At 43.3% G+C, this 21,513-nt stretch overlaps 1 protein-coding gene across 5 annotated transcripts in view; it reads right to left on the minus strand.

Moving 5' to 3' along the window:
- The window catches only part of AFAP1L1 (actin filament associated protein 1 like 1), a 96,997-nt gene that overhangs the window by 47,421 nt on the left and 28,063 nt on the right, over window positions 1-21,513 (minus strand). The window contains exon 2 of one of the 5 annotated variants that reach the window (XM_061616864.1): window positions 21,081-21,245. The exons of the other annotated variants lie outside the window; for them this stretch is intronic. Coding sequence (XP_061472848.1) covers window position 21,081 — 1 coding nt within the window. The 5' untranslated portion in view covers window positions 21,082-21,245. The remainder of the gene's footprint in view (window positions 1-21,080; window positions 21,246-21,513) is intronic. 5 annotated transcript variants of the gene reach the window in all.

A 21,513-nucleotide genomic window follows, 5' to 3' on the forward strand; every position in this document is an offset into this window, starting at 1 on the left:
GTGTCCCGCCTGGCCCAGAGCTTCTGCTGGGTGCAGGGCACGGAGGAGGACACCTATGCAAAATCAAAACAGACCAAAACATACAGGAAAAAATAAGTAACTGGGGGCGCCCACCCCAAAATCTGCTCTGGGCCAGGACAAATCATATACTCCAGGAAAGGGGAGGGTGTCCTCTATGAGATGTCACTGCGTCCTGCTGGCCCAGAGCTTCTGCTGGGCGCAGGGCACGGAGGACAACATCTATGCAAAATCAAAATGGACAAAAACACGTAGAAAATGTGTACAATCAACCAAGATGGCGGCAAAGGCTTCAGTCCCTTACTGAAACCTCGGCCGCCATCTTTATTGATGGCAACCCTGCGCGAACAGCAGAGAAAGGTAGGTGAAGGGGGGATGGCGGGTGGCTCGGAAGCTCCTGTCTTGCGATCTGCGTTGCAGCTCATGTCGCAGATCGCAGAAAGGGAGCGGAGGGGCCTGGGGCAGCCTGATGCCCAAGGGCCCCGGCATTCCTGGAGCCGGCCCTGCCCACAATCACCAAATGTGTGATTGTCATCTGAACAGGTTTACTGCTCTGTATGTCGAAAAGCAGAAGTTAAATCAGATGCATCTATGAATTCCCTGGGGATGGGGGGGGGGAGAAGAGAAGCCTCCTAAGTCCTGATCACAGGAAAATATGGAACAGGAAGATATCAGAAGTTTGTGGATTTTTTAAAAGACCGTGCCAACATATGGGTGGCAACATGAAAAAAAGAATTAAAAACTAGCCTCTGCTCAAGGCCCATTCTCACAACTACGCTTGTCAGGTGCAAGAAGTACAGTTCTGTATGGAACTCTACCATCACCGTTAGAATATTAAAAACGTTCACAGAGAGGAATGCAAAAATAGAGCTCCTGCAAGTAGAGCTTGCAGTCATATGGCCACCTCAGTGCATAGCGAAGGAGGCCATATGTCCTACTGTACAGATGACAGTCCTCTATTTGAAGGACTGCCACAGTCCTCTGATTGCCCTCTGTTCCAGTCCAGTTTAGATCAAGAACTATAAGGAAGAGCTGCAGGGATGGCACCAAAGGGAGGCAAGGGGGACAAGAGCCCCCAAACTAGGAGCTGGGCTCCTCATCTAGTATATTTCACCCACCTAGAAATGTACTTTGCCTCATCTGTGCCCCCCCTTTTTTTTTCTGGTGCCATTGCTGGCAGAGCTGGAACCTTGAAGTTGCCCATCAATTGTTAGCACCTGGAGAGCAGACTGAGGAGCCACATGGATCACCATCAGGTCACAATCTTCCCCATGACAGTGAGATGTAGTCGAGTTCTAGGAAATGTATTTCTACATTTTCATCTATACAAATACTGTAAATAAGCAAATGCAATTTTTGTGCAGTCAGCATCCACTTTTGCCCTCTATTTTGGTGACAAATTTTCTTTCTCTCTTTTTTGCAATGCATAAGGTGCCAGTCAACTTGTAGCCGGAAGCTGAACGGAGTTTGACTCAAGTCCCTGGCTGCCATCTGCCAAGGCAGACATAGGAATTGGTCCTTAATCTCGTCACTATGATCAGCAAACAGCGATTCTGCATCGGCAACAAACATTAGCCAGATAATCTTTGCCTCAGTCACAATCTGACTAAGGTAGGCTCCCCAGCAAGCTCCAGGTTTTCATAAGGCAAAATTTAGCCACAAGGAGCAAGCTCTCGGCAGCATCCACTGCAATGGGAATTCCAAAGTGCTGACTGATGGGGATTGGCAAGGAAGGATTGTTCAGACACACACTGCTCATTTCTATACAAACTTCAGGAGAACAAAAGAACTTCAGTCCTCTTCTGAATATATGTCTTGTGAGCGACAAGCAAACCAACACCCTGCAAAGCTATTCCCACATGTTGCAATATATAGCTTGGCATTATCCTCAGGGAGGGACACAACACGGGCCTTTTCAGAACAGAGCCCAAATGTGTCTCCCAGAGTGTGGACTGTCGTGGGAGCTGAAAAGAGACCCTGAAGAGCACTTAGGGGAACAGCAACCCCTATGAAACAGGGGTACCTGTTTTGTTTCAGGACAATGCATACGTTCACCCTCCTGGCCTGTCTCCCTCTTCACCATTTCAGCATGTATAGTTTTGTAATCCCAAACCATCAAACGCTTCTGTTAGGCATTTCCCATCTCATTCCTGACCGAATATGGATAAGGCCGAAAACAGAAGCCTTGATGGCGTTTGGGATTGCACAAAAATGCTAAAATGGAATAATTTATCACTCAATAGATTTTTCTTCCCAGCCTCTATCTACACTAGGCTACATATAAGACCCCGTCCGCTTCATACGTGCATCTAGTCACCTACTTCCCTGCAGCCTTTCTCACTTGAGTGGCCCTATTTACAAAGTCATATTATTCTCATGTGCTTCCCCACAGCATGGCATTGTACCATGCGGAAGCAGCTGTGTGTGTGCACATGTGTGAAGAGAGCCTAAGCTAGTAGGTTATTAATTTTAAAAGGCAAAGCAGCATAGTTCAAGACTAGAGTGGATCCTCATAAGAAAACTGAATCCATATCCAGGTACCCTCTACTCTGTCTTGTCCCCCTCCCCATAAGTTGAATCCACAAATTCTAGGTCTCCAGTTGCTGGGAACAGGTTCCTAATCCCAGCTCACAGCATGTTCAGGATGCAACCATCATAAGCCTTTTCCGGCTGCTGCCACTGATGCGCTTTTATCTCCACAAGCCTTCTGTTTCCTCCTCCCTCACTAGGGCCAATCTAAATATGAGATTTTCAGCTCAGGTGGATACAAAGAAAGTAGACCCCAGCAAAGGCATCTGGGCACCTCCAGTGAGGGGTAATACCTAGAGCTGCCAACACTGGATTTCAGGGATACTGGCAAGAGAAGGATGTGGGGAGGGGGAAAGTGGTATAGGTGGAGACCACAACAATCTGGCTGCCTAGGATGCAGAGTACACAGAAGAAGTTTTCTGTGCACCTAAACTGTGCATGGTTATAAGCTCCCCTTGCCAGCAGTACCATCAGTGCATGAGATCAGACCCCACAGAGCTCTACACAGCACAGTCTAATGTACCCCACAAGTTGTACACTAGGTTGACCTACACATACACAGGCATGATGCCTTCTGAAAGGGCAGTCCTCCCAAGACCTGTGAGAAAGGAGGTCTATTCAACACCATTAATAAAAACCCACAACAGAGATGGCAACCTTTTCTTTAAAAATTTTTTGTCTCCCACCCAAGTTCTTAGAAAGAAACCAGCAACATAAACTATGCAACATGGACCTGGGTCAGAAATGTATATTTAATAATATTGGTAGGATTACTGCAGTAATATTTAGCATGTATACTGCATTTAGAATGTTCAAAAATACACTGTATCAATAAGTAAAACATTTTGGTTTAATATGTTGTGTTTAGGGCTTTCCAGTTTCGCTTAAGCTTCAAAATGCTGAGAAATCACAGCTGTTAAGGGCCATACCCTTTACAGGCATGCTATTTCAGCAACATAGTATGGTAGCCTATGATATGGTTAGTTTAAGGCCCAGATTTGTCTGTTCATTGGAATAGACAATGAAGTCTAAGCAGCTGAAGCTATCATACAACTGAAGCTACCATTCCAATTATAAGTACCAAACTGAAAACCAATCCCATCCACCCAGGATGATAGAATTGGAAAGTACCTAGAAGGGCATCTAGTCTAACCCCTGCTCAGAACAGGACAGCAACATGTGAAGCATTCCTCCTTACTGTTCCTGTATATTCCTTGCACAAAGTTTTGGTTAATTTTGCAATCCTGAAACAAAAATCCTTCCAAATGCATGTATGTGGGCTGCATAGTTGATTGCCAAAGTATTTTGAGTTATGAGTGATTTTTAATCTTCATGATGTGCTTTTGATCAGATTCAAACACCCACAAGAGTCATTCTGTTTTTCTCCCCATGGGTGAGAAAACAATTAATCATCCTCTTCCCACTTCAGCACTGCTACTATGGTTAACTTTACAATCCCCCCCTGACTGCATTTCCCTAAAAAGCCCAGCACTCTAGGGAACTGGGTAACACCACAGGATTGTCATACACTACTCTCGCAGTCTCCACCCAATAATCTGGGTACAAAAGTGGGCTACTCTGCAGAGCGGACATCACCAATGCTTTCTCAGCAACATCAACCCCACCCCAATATCACCAATTACTTTTCTACCCCCCACCCCCAAAAATGTCAGTCATAGCTGTGACTGAGTGATATGGTAAAAAAATACCACCAACAACTGGGTAATATGGCATCCCTGTCAAAACTCCACTCAGACATTAAGCTCACTGGGTGACCTTGGGCTAATCACTGTCTCTCAGCCTAACCCCTACCTCACAGGATTGTTGTGATGATAAAATGGGGAGGGAGAAAACCATGTATACCACCTTGAGATCCTTAGAGGAAAACTGGGATATAAATGGAACAAGCAAACAAGTATACTTTCATAGCTCTCTCAGTCTGTCTCCCCACCCCTCCCTACCCCAAGCCCTTTTCTGTCCCTCACACAGCCACAAGCTGTTATTTCCCAACTCTCACAACACTGCCTAACACTGGCCACAAAAATACCTTTTTAATAAAAACTAAAAAATATTTTAAGCAGCTCATGGATAATGTCATTTACTAGAGGCTCCCCTTCACCTAACACAACAAACTCCCCCAAAATACAGTACAAACAGAGAAATCTTTCCTCAAAAACCACTCCAGCAGAGTTAATGGAAGAAAAACAGACACTACCTATTACCTTCCAAAAGCAGCATTTAACTCATTCAAGATAAGCCATTTGTTATGCTTTCTGTCCCGCATTCAGTATGAACCATCCTCAAACTTACCTCGTCTTCTCTTACACTGCCAAGCTTCAAATCAATTTGTTAAGCCACTTTCAAACTAATCCATAGCGCCTACTGCTCCCCCCCCAATTTCTCATTATGTCTGAATGCAAATTAGCCAACTCACCCTTAACATAGGGCCGCACCTATGCCCTATAATCGCAGAAGAATATCAGACAGAACTCTCTCTCTCTCTCTCTCTCTCTCTCTCTCTCTCTCTCTCTCAATGTCTCCCTAGGCTGTAATGCAAACACAGCTCCCTCCTGGCTTCACAACTGAAAGGACAGCTGTACATACCAACAAACCGAACAATGGCTCAGCCATTAGCCTTACTCCTCACCTCATGTTTCTAGCAAGTTGCCCGACTTTTTATTTTTTAATTGCTGCATGTACATTTATTCACCTTTCATTAAAAAAAAGAAAACTCCTTTGGGGGGTTGGGGAAGGCATGGTGTCAGTCAGGCAATCAGTGCCACAAACACCTGGTTTCTGAGGCATACTTAGAGAACCTTCCCCCCCCCCCACAACTAAATCCTGGGAAAGGTATGTCTGGACTGAGCACAGTGAGGTTACTTCTGAGTCAGCCACCCTGCTGTAACAGTGATGAATGGCCTCACCCTCAATAGTCCTTACAACTATTTGGACCAGTTCAGATGCAATGCTAAACCAAGGGTAGCCAACATGGTGCCCTCCAGATATTGTTGAATTACTGCTCCCATCATCCATGCCCACATTCTATGCTGGCTGGGTAGAGTGTCATGTTGGCTACCTCTGTAGCTAAACAGGAACATTCACAGAAATGAGCCTGCTCAAGTCTCAGATACAAGCACACACACCTTTCCCCTCTAACCCTCAGCTGTAGGCAGGAGAAGAAGATTGAAAGTGTTGCCACTTCCAAACTGGGAACTTCAGCTAGTTTATTGAAACCAGCCAAGATCAGAAACCAGGGCTTGATCTTACCTTGTTTCAATAATCCAACTACAAACTGCCCTGGTTTGGACACAGCAGTGGTTAGATTAAACCAGGAAGGAGCCGCTTCCAGTCTCCTTCTTCAGCCGCACCAGAAGGCTCAAACAGGCTTTTTCCCTTTAACGCTGAAATATGGATTATTACAGCCAAAACAATTCTGTACTGTAGATCAAAGCTATTATCTCCATATTGCAATTGCACCTGAGTGGGTGCATAGTTTAAGGGAACAGCGGCTTGACTAAGGCCACATCAAGAGTTCATGGCCGATGTGACAATTGAACCAGAGATCTGGTTCACATGCCAATCTTTTCTTAGCCACTATGCTATGCTGTAATTAGAAGTGCTATGCTAAACTAGGTATCAGAATCAAATGTTTTGAACATAGCACCAACATTTCCAATTCCTAGACTCTACCTACCCTCCAGTTTTTAGATACCCACAGAGCCAGGCACCCAAGACATTTGTAATACCAATTAAGCCAATTATCAAGCACCTTATAGGGGCAGATTTGCTCACCGGCTTCAAAGTCCCACCAGACTGGGAACAGCAATCTGGAAGCTCATATAGCAACAGCCATAAAGTAGGCAACAGAATGGGCAAAGAGACAAAAATATCCCAAACAGTCTACCAATCTTTTGGCTGATAAAGCTGGCTTGTTATATCCAAAAATTGCAAGCCAGTGAGCTCATGCAGTACTGTATCGATGAATAGCTCTGGGAGATGGGGTACGAATATCTAGGATATCAGCAAGCACTGAAAGAGCCTTTGTTTTACCTTCCTTCCTTCTGTCTGCCTCATTAAATGCATTTGCAAAAATTAAAGAGAAAGAACTTCTAAACAAAGAGGCATGTGATCTGACATGGGGCACCCGGTTGCTAAACTGAGGCCACCCAAGGAAGAGGAGAGTCGGAAAGACTTTATGTTTGGCCTCATTAGCCTTTAGTCCTAATGTACAGCTTCAAGAAACAAGCTAACTTTGGGCTAGGCACCTTAAGCATACTACCCACCACTTTTCTCCAAGCATCATCTTAGGCGCAATTGCCACCAAAAGACTGTGATGCCTAAACACAGCTGAATTTGTATCCTGTATGGGTCAGTTGGGTCATCATTCAGCAAGAAATGTGGCACTGGAATGGAAACAGCATGGTCTGGTCTCCCATAGAAGTCGAAGGGACATTCCTATTGAGAAACACCCATCACTCTAACAGTAGTGAGTCTTTCCAACCCATCAATCTCCCAAAGCGTTTTCTAAAGTGAAATATGTATAATGTAAGTCAATCTAGTTTAAAACCACACTGATAAACAGTCTTGTGGTTTATTCCCATTTCAACCCCTTTATAAAGAAGAGTAAAATTTGGAATTGGTTTCCCAACTATATGTTTTGAAGTTTTGGTGTAGTTCATGACAACTGCAGTTTAAGGCACCATATACAATGTCAATTACACAAGCAATATTGAATGTCATCTGTGCTATTTCATTGCAAATACATACACTTATATAATTACTATCAATGATATCCCCAAATACGGTAACTCATGCTTTTTCTTTGGCCAGTATGTCAACTGCAACATCCTTCCTCTAACTTTTTGGTATATCAGTCTGGAAATGCAGCAAGCCCATTTGCCTCTCCTCCCTCTGTCACAGAAGAGGGGAAAGTGTTAGTCTTACTCTTTAGTAGAAACACTGCCACCTATTCCACTAGTCTGCAGAAGTCTTGTGCATAGAAGCAGACCTGTAGCCTGCTTAAAATTGGGGGGGGGGGTACGCCAAAAAGTAGGGAGGATCATTTTTTCCCCTGCAATAAATTTAATTATTTATTTTTTGTAAAAAAAAATATGGAGCAGAAAAAATGGGGGAGCAGGCCCAGGACTACATAGAAAGGAGGTAGAAGAAAGAAACTGGGTGTTTTGTCTCCATTTTGAACAATTTCCCCCTGCCTTCCCAATATGCAATTATCTTGGGAATGCAGGGAACTGTATCTTTCTGTCATCATGAGTGCGGTGTTCCATCTGACATGCAATAAGGGTTTAATGATGTGGAGTGAAATGCAGTTGTCCTTTTATCTTGAACATGGAACATTAGGAGATCCCAGTCAGGAATGTAATGGCTGTTTGCATAAAAGATTCAGAAAAGTGACGCAACCAAGATTAAAAACCCATGAGGACATCTGAAAACTGATCAATGAACCTCACATTTCCAACGTGACTAGTTAATTCATGACATCAAAGTAGACATACTGAGAGCTATGGGAAACCGAGACACTAGGGTTCAAAGCCCCACTCAGCCATGAAACTCACTGATTGGCCTTGGGCCAGTCACTGGTTGCATACACGCCATAAATGTAAAGCACATTTAAGGCACCCCTCCTCAAAGAATCTTGGGAGCTGTATTTTATCCCTCACACAGCTACAATTTCCAACACCCTTAAAAAACTACAATTCCCAGGATTCTTTTTTGGGTGTGTGTGTGTGTGGTTTGAATGTGCTTTCAATGTGTGGAGTTTACACAGCCAGCCTCACCTTCCTCCCAGGGTTCTTGAGAGGTTCAAATGGAGAGAGAGAGAGAGAACCATGTATGCCACCCTGGGCTTCTTAGAGGAAAGGCAAGATATAAATGTAATAATAAATAAAAAGTGGCTAGAAGCTAAACTATAGGAAAAGGTTTAATATCTTTTCCCTTGCAGGGAGAAAATTGTTCATTAGAAATACAGCACACAGGAAAGGATTAAGGATGCTCTCCATACTTATGTCTGTGAATTGCCTTAGGTACTAAGCTATGAACTATGAAATGTTTAGTTTAAATCTCCCATTTACCAAAACTTCAACAATAGCCTTAGGGAAACACCAAGATGTCTCACCCAATATGGGATTAATAATATTGACCTACTTTATATGGTGGTTGTAAGGATTTCTGAGACAATGGGCAGTATTCAACTAAATAAGAGTGCTAGTGCAAGGATTGCCACTGGTACAAGAGGACTTTGCTCCCCACTCACCCAGTGCCATCCCCAAACCCCTAGAACTGATTTAGGAGGTGTTGGGGGGAGAAGGATTTAGGAGGTGTTGGGGGGAGAAGAGGGTGAAAATGTTCCATTTCAGAAGGAGAAATCCTTGTGCTGATGGAACATAGTGACTTAGCCCTACATTGAATACAAACCAGTGTGTGCACCAGTGTTTTGAACTTTGATCCTCCGGGTGCCTACTCCGAGGGAAGCTCGGAGGGTGGCAACAAGGGAGAGGGCCTTTTCAGTGGTGGCCTCCAAATTATGGAATGGTCTTTCTGACGAGGTGCACCTGGCGCCATCACTGTTATCTTTTTGGCACCAGGTCAAGACTTTCCTTTTCTCCCAGGCATTTTAGCATGTGCTTTTTAATTGTTTTAAATGTTTAAATTGTGTTTTAAATTGTTTTTAAAAGATGTGTTTTAAATTTGTATATGTGTTTTTAGTGTTTTTAGGTACTGTAAACCGCACAGAGAGCTTCGGCTATGGGGCGGTATACAAATACGATAAATAAATAAATAAATGCCAAGTAATGGCACATAAACAAGTTATGAATACCTGCTTTTAAAATTTTGCTGATTTTTATTTGCATACTGATAATTTGTTTTAAATTGTTCTATATGCATTTCTTAGCCTGTGATCCAATATGCACTTACCTGGGAGTACGTCTCATTGAACCCAGTGGAGCTTACCTCTGAGTAGACATGTATTATATAGCCACAAGAGTGGCTGTATACTATAGCCAGCATCCATTTTTCACATTTCGTTATATTAAATTAAATTCTGCTGCTTCCCATAAGTTCATTTCAAAACAAAATCTTACAAAACGTATAGCCCTGAACTCAGAAACACTTGCTTAACAACCTTCTAAGTTTTCATGGCAATACATAAAACATTCAGAGAGAATTGAGAGTTCAAAGCCTAAAACGAGAAAAAAATCCAGACCTCTGTTGGACTTTTTTCTGTCAGTGGTCTCATAACTGTTGTTCAGAGACTCCTTTCCCTCCTGACAGAGCTCCAGTGGCCAGAGTGGTTTAACAGTCAGCCCCTCTTCCCAGAGAATTTTGGGAATTGTAGCTCTGTGAGGGGAATAGGGCATCTCCTAACAACTCTCAGCACCCTTCACAAACTACACTTCCCAAGATTATTTTGGGAAAGCCATGACTGTTTAAAGTGGAATAAATGTCTGGTGCGGATACGGTGAGGGACAGCTTTGGTTTAAATTTGGGTGGGAGACTACATGTGTCTGCTGTAGAATAAAAAGGTTGGGGAAACCCATCAAAATAATGATACTGTTAACAATGTTTTCCTTTTGGAAAGGAAAGGGGCTTTCCCTCTGCCCAGTGCCCACCCACCCAATGTCCTTCCCTCCCTTCCCCTCCCCCAAGTCAGTTTCACCTATCTTAAGTATGATTGCGCAGGAGTAAATCCCACTGAACTCCATAAGCATGTAAATGATCAAACCTACACTACTCCTCCCTCTTGCATCTTTGGAGATGCAGTCCTGAGTGCAGGTGTTGCCACCACTCACCATATGCTCAGAGGCACCTTACCAAATTCTTCCAAGCTACACAGGAAGTGGATTGGACGTGAAAGACCAACCCAAATTGTGCTTACATTTTTACAAATTTGTAGGGCAGTCCAATATCTCAGAGAGGAGGTCAGGTCTCCTGCTCCCCTGCCCAATTTCTCTGCTTTTCAAAGTTTGATAAAGTTGGCTATAGGTACGTTTTTAAACCACAAGGGTGGGGGTTGCCTGTTAGTGAATTGGATTGTAGCCTAAGAGAGATTAACTGATTAAGGTGTTTATAAATTCTTCTGAGTAAAAATAAAAGTATGATATTCCTAAAAACAGAAAGGCTTCGTAGCGATAGCACTGTTTTGCATGTCTGAATAGGCATGATATATTGGATTCAATTAACTGTGACTGAAAGGAAAATAGCCTTTAATGTGGTTTTGTTGATTTTAATTTTCTCACACAATAGCATAACATGAGGTGTCCAACCCACAACGTGTACTCATGACTTTCTTTTGTGGATGGCATATCTTTATAAAAAATAATCTTGGGTAAAGTGGTCCTCAGAGCATACTTCTCTAATGAATCATGTTTAAAGCTTCTCCTTGAGGACTTTTTTTTTCCAGCTATGAAAATCAAAATTAGGCCAGAGGCATTGATACTACCATAGAGGAAAGGTGTGTTAAAGGGATCACCCAATGGCCTGATGTTTGGGAGAAGGGTTAAAGTTCCCAGAATCCAGCCAGATTGAGTTCTCTGTTAAGGATGTAAGAAGATTGCATGTCAATAAACAATATTAGCCATAGCAGCTTAATCAGCTGTGGCTGTGAAGCCACAAAGCCCTCAAAAGGAAAACAAACAAACATCAAAAGGGATCTTTGCATCCTTTCAGAGGAACTGAACTCCACATCAAAGTGAACGGTGGGGAGGGGAGGTCTGAGCAGGTGAATGCAAGGACCTTCCTCCCAGCCTGACCAGATTAAGTTGCCACATTGGGCTCCCTCTCCTCCTTGTGGTACTAATGAATTATTCTCACTTGCTAGAGTTGCCCTGTGGCCCTTATTTTTAAGTGTTTACACCCTGTGAATTTGCCTAAAAAAAACAAAACATAGATATTTAGTTTTTTAAAATGCAAGCCCCCTTATTGATCATTTATCTAAATCTGAATATATTCTTTACATTTTAGTTCAAGTAATATTGGGGGCATATTTACCTTGAACTCTGGAAAGACTAGAAGCATTTGGGAATTGGCTTGTCTGTTCTCTGGCCTACTGTATGGTGAGCCTCCACCACTGGATCCAGTTCAAACAGCATGCACCTCCTTTCTCTCACCTACTTTGAGAATGGAAACCAAACCCTGCTGTGGCTTGCACAGAAGTAGGATGTTCCATTCTTCCTGTTTCCACACTCAAGTGCTATTGTATCTAAAAATCCAAGAAATAACACAAGAGCAAAGGGAAACATGGAGGCACACATGAAGGCACTAGAAATTTTCATCACTTCCATTTTACCAGGTCATGCTTAACTACTTGCACATGGAATGCTACTGAGAGCAGCCTTTGCTCTCTTGGTTCATAGCTCGGTACCTAAGGCAATGTGCTCTCCAGATGCTTTGGACTGCAACTCCCATCAGATCTAGTCACCGGGTTGGCAAAAACTGACCTAGAGACCAGCCTTTCCTAGTCAAGCAATGAAACATGACACAGGAAAATCTGCTGAGTAACTATTCAGAAGTAAATCCCATTAATGGGACTTTTTCCCAGGTGAGTGGGGTAAGGTTTGCAGCATAAATTCCTTATTTTCTGAAATGAGGAGGGCTCAAGAGCTTCTATATTTAAACTTAGCAGAATACAGATCTGAGGAAGGAAGTACAGAAGATTAGTTTGGGAAAGGTCTATTATGTAATCATCCCCATCCATGTATCCGTAGTACCTTCATCTCCTTACCATCCCTATTTGCAAGCTTCTGGATATAGAAACTTACAAGCGTGGGAGCTCTGACGCCCAGTCTCTTCTTGCCTCATTACAGGCATTTCCTTCCAGTTCCAGGTGAAGACCAAAAGGGTGAGGGGGCAGGGAATAGCTATTGTTTGTAGCTTAATACAAAACACTTCCTGTTGCCATCGCTCAGAGTCCATCAGCTATCTTAAAGTAGATGCCTATTGAGGACATAAACAAAACAATCCTCCAGAGAATATTTTCCCTACCCCATCTTGAAACTTATAAATAGATGGACACATGTAAAAACAGAAAAGGACGCAAATCTTTAGAAGAATTTATTAAGGAGATAGTATGGTGTTGGACTATGACCTGGGAGACCAGGGTTCGAATTCCCACACAGCCATGAAGCTCACTGGGTGACCTTGGGCCAGTCACTGCCTCTCAGCCTCAGAGGAAGGCAATGGTAAAACCACCTCTGAATACCGCTTACCATGAAAACCCTATTCATAGGGTCGCCATAAGTCGGAATCGACTTGAAGGCAGTCCATTTCCATGTTCATGGTGAAGGTACAAAATGTACTCCAAGATATTTATATGCAGTGGCCACAGAACAACTAATCCAACACCTACTGTTTTCCTGGCAAATTAGAATGAATCATGTGGAAAGACGTGCAGCCTTTCAAGATGTCAAAATCAGCCATAAACAGAGAAAATTGTGCATATCTATTATATATAGCATCTGAAGCTACCATATACCAAAGCAGAACACTAACCAGTTTTACCCACCTATTAAATGTGCAGGAGCTCTGCCCTCCTTTTCACTTGGCCACTCTACTTGCTATCTAATTCTTTCCCCCTGGAGATACCAGGACTGAACCTGCAATTTTCTGCATGAAAAGCATGTCTCCACTTGCCCTGGTTTTTACAAGCGTACAAAGGAGTCAACAGTCTAAATATGGGAGGGCAGGAAAGGTGCAGTCTCATTTTTTTCCATTTAAAAGGATCTCAGCTTATGCCTTAACTTTGTCCTCATCTAATGCCATCCTCCAAAGAGGTCTTGGCTATTCAGTGCTTCAGTCTTGGTGTCGCCTTCGGATGCTTTGCCTCTTGCAAACCAGTGTACAAGGACGACAGGCATTTATTTATTATAAACATGGCTGAAGCACTTCCAACAAGCATTCTTCAAATACCCTCACAGCCTTTCCATTCATAACTTCTTTTCAATGTAAATGAGGAGACTGAAGTACAGGCCACAGCCCTTTAGGAAGTCCTCCAATGGAGGTAAACACAGCTCTCTCAGAATTGTTCCTTTGTGTCTGCAGTTTCCCAGGCTGACAGGAATTTCAGCTAGCAATATGCCTCCCACTCTACTTCCCCATCTACCAGTTCATTGTATTGTAACACAAGTTGGAAGCTCTATAGAAACTGTAAGTGTTGGACTGTTCTTATCTCATGCATCCACTTGGGCTGGCTGAATGCTGGTTACTATAGGGGAAACAGGCTTAACAGTCTGGACAAGGGAAATGCTCTTGTAAAACCCACAGGGAGTAACTATGGCTGGAAACAGAAAATGAGAAGATGAATCAACTAAATCCTCAATGATCAAATCAGTAGGGACTAGTTTAATGGTCACGGCAAATTTTATTGCTGGGGCTGCAAGTTAATGGCATGTAGGGTTTGTTTGTTTTTTAAAGGCAATATTGATTCCACTGTCTGTTGTAGGGGTGGGAAACCTTTTCTGACTGCTGGGCCAAATCATTATCTTCTGATCCCTGGCAGGCCAAATTTGACAGATAGATGGGGTCATCCACCTGTCAATCACCTGATATCACAGTGACGCCAGGTGATGCTGTGCTTTAAGGGCCCAATTGTCATGACTTCAAAGCACAGTGTGGAGGCTGTTTGAAAGGGGGATGGCTTGGCTGTGCTGACCACAGCCCCACCAGGCCCACTCAGCACATAGGTACTGGATGGTGCCACCATGTTAATGTATAGGCAAGGGGCAGGGCTAACATCATTAACAGGATGGTTACTGCCTGCCAAATGAGCCCACTGAGCCCAGAGCTCCACTTGGTGCAGCAATTGTGGGTGCAGATGTGCCTGGCAGCTGTAACAACCACTTCCACCAAGACCCAGAACCCTGGCATTTACTTCATCATGCTGACTGCTGGTATTGGAGCCAACAACAAGCAGCAGCTTTAGTTTATTCAACAGTAGTGTTGTTTTAATTGCCAATATGGAGAATTAGAAGTAGAATAGCTACACTTAAATCATCCAGAATATTATTAATTTGGTAGGCATCCCTAACAAAAAGGTCCAAACCAGGCTCCCTTGAATGCATCCATTGTATATTTTTTAAATGTATTGTTCATATTTGCCTCCTACTATTTCTCTTGCAGGAGCTTAGGGTGGCTATCATAAAATATAAAACATAATAAAACAGTGAATAAAATATCAACAAAATCTGTATCAGAACAAAGCAGCAAGCAATAAAACTTTCAATATTTAAGTTACAAGCCAGTTACATTCTAAAGGCCTGGCTAATATATATATATATATATATATATTAAATGTATACCTGAATGTTGTCAATGTGGGGGACAACTAGATTTCACCCAAGTAGGAGTTTTATAGATGGGAGGTACCATCAAGAAGGCCCAGTCTCAAGTCACCATCCCATGGGCCATGCCCGTACAAGCAAGACTTCTGCTGATCTTAAGCATGGGCCAGCAGGTATTGGGAAAGGTACTCCTTTTGGGTTTTGTACATCAGTGCCTTGAATTGGGTCCAGTGTCCAACAGGCAGGCAGTGCAGCGTTTTAAGGACTCATATACAATATGGTCCCTTCTTGCTGCCTCACATTATAGCCTGATATTAGCAACAGCCTTCAGACTATCTTCAAGGGAAGCCCCATGTACAGCACATTAAGTAGTCCAAATGAAAGGTTATTAAAGCATGGAGTACTGATGCCAGGCTATCCCAGTCCAGGAATGGCTGCAGCTGGAGAACTAGCTGTAGCTGAGCAGAAACACTTCTTGCCACTGAAGCCAACTGGGTCTCCAGTGATAGCTTGGAATCAAGGAGTATTCCCAAGCTACACACTTGTCCTCTTCATAGACAAAGCTGCCCCATCCAGAAGAAGCCATCTTCCTAACTCTCAGAACAAGGAACTGCCCATCTACAGTATCTCTACCATATCAGGAGTCAGCCTCAGCTTATTGGCTCTCATCCAGGCACCACCACCTCCAGACACCAATTCAGCATTTGCAGCTCTCCCAGTTCAAACGGAATGGGACACTGAAATCCACCTATATATGTAAACATGCATATCCTCTTCAAATACATGTTTATTAGGAGATGCATGCTGGGCAAGCAGACACACACACACACACACACACACACAGAGAATACATTTGCTGGGTGAAGTATGAATCTGCCCCAGTTTACTTGGTTTGGCTATATGTGAGTCAGTCTGGTAATGCCCCATTACAACTCAGTTACATATACTCCAAAAGCAGCCATGCCATCAAAAAGCATTATTAGGGGCAATATATGCTGGGGATAGCTCACACTGGGCTTATAAACCTTTTGTCCTGATAGGTATGCCATTCCACTCCAAAACCCAGCTGTATTAGTGCTCCTCTCCCTTAGCAAGCAAACAGAGACAGCGAGAGCGCTAGCTCACAATACGAGTTCATAACAAATTAACCAGACCAGCTGACCCCTAAATTTTACCACACGGAAGAATTAACCTGCTCCATGCATGCATCAATCTCAGAGATCAAAGACCAGCACGCCTCATTTTTCAGAATAAAAGAGAGAAAAATTCCCATCACGATGAACTCACTGTAAAACAAGAAGAGATCTATGTCTCATGGGGCTTTTATCGCTGTAAGATCAGCATGATTAATGCTTCCCCCCCCCCGATAACCCTAGAAAATCTGCCTTGAAAGATGAGCATAAAATCCAGTCATTTCAAAGAAGGGAATTAAAGTGCAGAAAAAATGGTCTTATGTTTCCATTGTCTGGCTGACATGCTTCATTTACAGGGTTGTTTTTTTTAATATATCTGTTTAACCTTTCGAGTAAAAGCAAAAAAGCCAGACTCCCCTTCCCACTTAAGCTAGCTCCAGTCCAGCAGTAACATCTCATAGGTCAGAGGTAGCTAATGTGGTGTCCTCCAGATATTGTTCTCTGACCACTGGACTTCCACTTCTCCGTTATCTTTTCGGCGCCTATCGAAGACCTTCCTCTTTCAACAAGCCTTTTAAGTTGAGACCTATCCCAGTCTGCATCTGTGTTGGAATTGCTTTTTCATACGTTCTTAAACCTTCTTTTTAAAAATGTTTTTAATCTTAGACGATGTTTCGAAAGCTTTTTTTAAGAAGAGTTTTTAAAGATGTTTTGTTTTAATGTGTTTTAAAGTTTGTTTTTATGATGTTTTAAAGTTTTTAGTGCTTTTGTTTGCTGCTCTGGGCTCCTGCCAGGAGGAAGGGTGGGATATAAATCAAATAATAAATAAATAAATATAGTTATGGAGGGCACCATGCTGACCACCCCGCCATAGGTAATGTATAGAGGGTGGTAACTTTGCTGCAGGTAAAAAAGGGGGAGGGAAAAAGAAGAAATAGATTCTCTATAAGGCAAGGATGGGCAACCTTTATCAGCCCATTCCTGTCTGGGCAACCTTCTGGGGGCCACATGCCATGGTAGGTGGGGCCAGGTAAAAGTGGGCAAAGCAACAAATGTCAATTTTACCTTTGCACAGTAGGCTAGTTTGTACACACATTAACACAGCCCTCTCTGCCCCTCCATCCAAGGAAGAGAGAGGCACTGGGTTCAAAGACATGTTCCAGCCATTAAAAAAACACCCAAGTGGGGTATGAAGTAGGAGGTGTGGCTGGGGAGAGTCGTGGGATTCAGACAGAAAGGCTGGGTAGGGGGTGCTCTGCATTTAGCTCCGGGCCCTGAGGTTCTCCACTCCTGCTATGAAGGGAAAGGGTAAGGCCACAGACCAGGTTCCCTTCTGTGTAGGAAAAATAAACGTCTGAAGCGGTTTTAAAAAGGCAAGACCAAGGAATGGAGTGGGAACAGCCCATAAGAGGCTTTACTATCACAAAGAAAGTAAACATTCCTTTAGAAAGCAGAACACCTACAAACTGTTTGATCCCCAGCTTATTATTCTGACACTGCTTTTTGTCAGACCCCCAAGCAGAAAAGTCTTAAAAGAGGGAACAAAAAAACCTTCAAAGAGTTGATTTAGGATGCTCTTCCTATAAAGTGGTGTTGTCTTTTGACACACCTTCCTTCAACACAATTTGGGGCTATACAGCGTCCCTAGCCCTCCTTGTTTGCATGGTTTACTCTGGCGTGGCTATCTGAAGTTCAGAAGTCTCTCCAGTTTCTACAGTTCAAGCATTACACATCATCAACAGAGCTCAGGAGAAAGGGAGAGCACATGCGTGTCCGAAGAACAATCTGTTCCAGTACTGTCAAATAATAAATACTCAAGCCAGAGTATGTCATAAACCATTTATCAGCCCACCAGGCCAGCATAACTTCTGCAGCACCTTTAATGGGTCATCTCATGCCTATCTATCTTTAAATGCCTCCATCCCAGGGAATCCCTGCCAGACATACAGGAACACGGAGAGACTGAAGGCTGGGTATACAAGCCCCATGCCCAAAGTGCACTATTATGTAGAACAGGGGTGAGGAAACCTCCAGCCTACAAACCAAACTTGGCCCACCTGGCCTCCTCATTTGACCTGTGAGGATGCTTTTGGGAAGCCATGCCCGCCCACACCTTGACATCATACATGACATCAAATGTAGAGCAGGTAAGGGCAGGGTTTTAAAGGACCAATCAGGAGCTTAAAGTGGGCTCCTGATTGTTCCTTTGCTGCAGCAAGGGGCACTTCCAGTCACCCATCACCAAAGCCCTTTGCAAACCTCCCAGCTCTTCTCCTTTCCACCTCTGACATTGGAGGTGGTAAGGATTCTTGCAACATATAGGGTTGGCAACACCCTTTGTGCTGTGATTCCCAAGCTTGGGGACTCCATGCAAGGGATTTTGACAGGTGGGTGGGACAGCCCACTTGTCAATAATATGATATCATGATATCATATGATTGACAGGTGGGTTGCCCTGCCCATCCATTAAAATTGGCCCACAGGTCCAGAGTCCAGAAGGTTCCCCACTCCTGATCCTGGGGGATGGCTGCCAAATATGAGGCCCAGAGGCTAGATCAGCCCCTTTGGGAGTCCCTGATACAGGAGTGCTCCAGGCTGCAACACCCTGGACAAATGATATTTCAGTCTAGGAAGGAGTCTCCTTACTAGGAGAAAGGAACCAACTATCACATTCTGCTGCTACATGCATCAACAATAGCCTCCCTTCCATTCCATTTAAATTAGCAATGCAGGCAATAAAGAGCATGACAGTTGAAATTTGCCAGCATTTGTGGGGAAGGGTTTTGAATGGGTAGAAGTGGCAACCTGCAGCCAGTGAAGGAGATTTAGATGGTAGTGATGTTTAAGCTGGCAGGATGAACAAAGGCAACTGCCATGTAGTATGATTTTGGAGGGCAAGCAACACTGTGTAGTAAAGGGGCTGAGAAGATGGGAGACTGCAGGGCCTGCTTCTTGAGCGGGGGAAGGGACTCTAGTGACTGAGAGGAGAGGCAGGCTGTTGAAGGGATGTAGGCAGAGTACAGGATGGTCATGTGTAGTTTTAGTTAACTATTCAGTTCTGATCCACCAGGCATCTGTTAAAGACGTGGCTGTTGCGCCAGTGATAATCAGGCATTTTTTATAGGCTGGTGCAGCCTTCACTATTTATTGTGTTATATTGTTGTGTCATTTTCAATTTTTAATCTTAATTCTTTTGTATGTTTGCATATTCTTTGTAAGGTGCCCTTAAGATGCTATCTACAGAAAGAAGTGTAAGAAGTTTAAATAAAAACAACAATCATAATAATTAACTGCTGGTCCCACTACTGGCCTGTTCTCCCATCAAAACTGTACTTAAAATTATGGGTGATACCCTGGACATCTGCTGGTTGGAATGGTGGTTGGGGAAGGGCAATATCTCAGTAGCAAAGCACATTCTTTGTAGAAGGAACCAGGTACCAGCATAGGAAAGACCCCTGGCTGAAACCCTGAAAAGAGCCACTGCCAGCCGCTGTAAAGGATACTGAGCTAGATGGACCAATAGTCTGACTCAGTAGAAGGCAGCTCCCATATTCATCCAATATGCAGTGGGCATTCCTATTACAGAGAAAACATTAGCACAATGCAACTGATTTATTATAAAGGATGAAAACAGTTGAAGCTTTAGGCCTATATTTCGAGCTTAGGCCAGACTAGAGGCAAATACTGCTCTTTCCAATTCTGCAGACCAGGTGTAAGGAACCTTTGGCCCTCCAGATGTTGCAGAACTACAACTCCCATGAGCCCCAGCAAGCACGGCCAATGACCAGGGATGATGGGAGTTATAGTTCAGCAGTATCTGGAGGGCCAAAGGTTCTCCATCCCTGCTACAGACAATCAGTGGGGATGAGGATGAGGAGAATCCCAACATGGGTCTTTATTTTTTCCTCTTGCAGCTGATGGCCAAGTGGATGGAACAGCTTCTTCCTTACTGCCTCCTTCATACAATAGCAGTGCTCTCAAACTCATATAAACAGAGACAGGGTGTTATACAGACAGTGCTATTTCTGCCCTTTGTTTGCTCTCTGGCCACTTTGTAGATGTGCCTAATTTGATGTTTCACATTCTATGCATGGAATTGCTCGTTTTGAGGATACAATAGCAGGCTATTTAAGAAATGAGGGGAGAGGCTGAAGCTAGCAATAAACCTCTGAATGAACACATCCTCAAGTATACAAGGAAAATACCAATTCTTTGCATTTTCTCCAAGAATTGTGTATAAACCCATGCAAAGGTTCCAGGGAAACACGCAGTAAGGATTATTTGTACTAAATCCATTAAGAGTCAATGCCTAAGGACAGGCTGATACTTTGCAACTGGCTCCGACTCCATGACCAATAAAGCAACTGTCCACACTGTCTGGTGTACAGCTCAATCTTAAAAGTATAGTATCTGCCATTAATATTTTTATTTATACATTAGGACTGACCTGAATTAAATGCAACATATTTGGAAAGTTGGGGAAATTGTGTGTGTTGGGGAGATTGCAGGGGAAGAAGACCAGGGTCATATAACTCCATAGTATTCTTTAAAGGCCTCAAGAGAAAGCTCCCCATAGAAGCAAGTTTTTCCCCCAGAAATGGAAGAGTCCTTCTAATACACATTGCATTGTGAGGAAATGGGAAACAGATAAAACTCATAAAGAAGGCCCAATGAATTGGAACACAAGAAACTGCCTTAAGTCAGTCCACTGGTCCGCCTAGCTTTGTATTGTCAGTACACTGACTGGAAGCAGAGCTGTAGGCTTTCAGTCCGCAGTCATCTTTCCCAGCCTCGGGAAATGCTGGGGATTGAACCTGGGCCCTTTGGCATGCAAAGTGTGTGCTCTGCCACTGAGCTACAACTCTCCTAACTGGCTGAGAAGTCAAACAGAAAGGGCTATGTATACACCATATATTTAAAGCACATGACTTCCTCCCAAAGAATCCTGGGAACTGCAGTTTGTTAAGGTTGCAGGAAATTGTAGCTCTGTAAATTGTAAACTACAGTTCACAGGATTCTTTGGGGGAAGCCATGTATGGGACACAGCCTAACTCTTGATTTCAAAAAGCGCTGTTTATGCATCTTTAAAGAAATAAGTCATACTCACTTGATAGCTAGGATTCTATTGATCAATTACAGCAGTGAATACAGGAGGCAAGCTTTGCTGGATGTTATGCAGAGTTCTGCTACACATCTGCTGGAATGTAGAACACCGATGTCCTACGTACTCTAACTTGCTTCCCAGTCTGTGGAGAAAATGTAAATGGCATCCCTGCCAATTTTTAAAAACTTAGGAGATAAAAAAATTGAGGTTCATCTTTGTGAAGTCCCCATACATGATGTACAAGGATGATAAAAGTAAAGCCAAGAAAACCAGGCTAGATGTGCTTATATTTGCATTCTTGGATATCACATTTCCAAATGTCCTGCAGTAAGACTTGAGCCTGTTTAAGTCTTTGTTATTCTGTTCCATTGGTAAATTCCATTCTACTCAATTCTTACTGGCGAAGGTGCATGGAGCTCTGATTTGGTCTATCAGT

Source organism: Rhineura floridana, chromosome 3 (assembly GCF_030035675.1).
Source record: "Rhineura floridana isolate rRhiFlo1 chromosome 3, rRhiFlo1.hap2, whole genome shotgun sequence".
NCBI classification, from domain to species: Eukaryota; Metazoa; Chordata; class Lepidosauria; order Squamata; family Rhineuridae; genus Rhineura; species Rhineura floridana.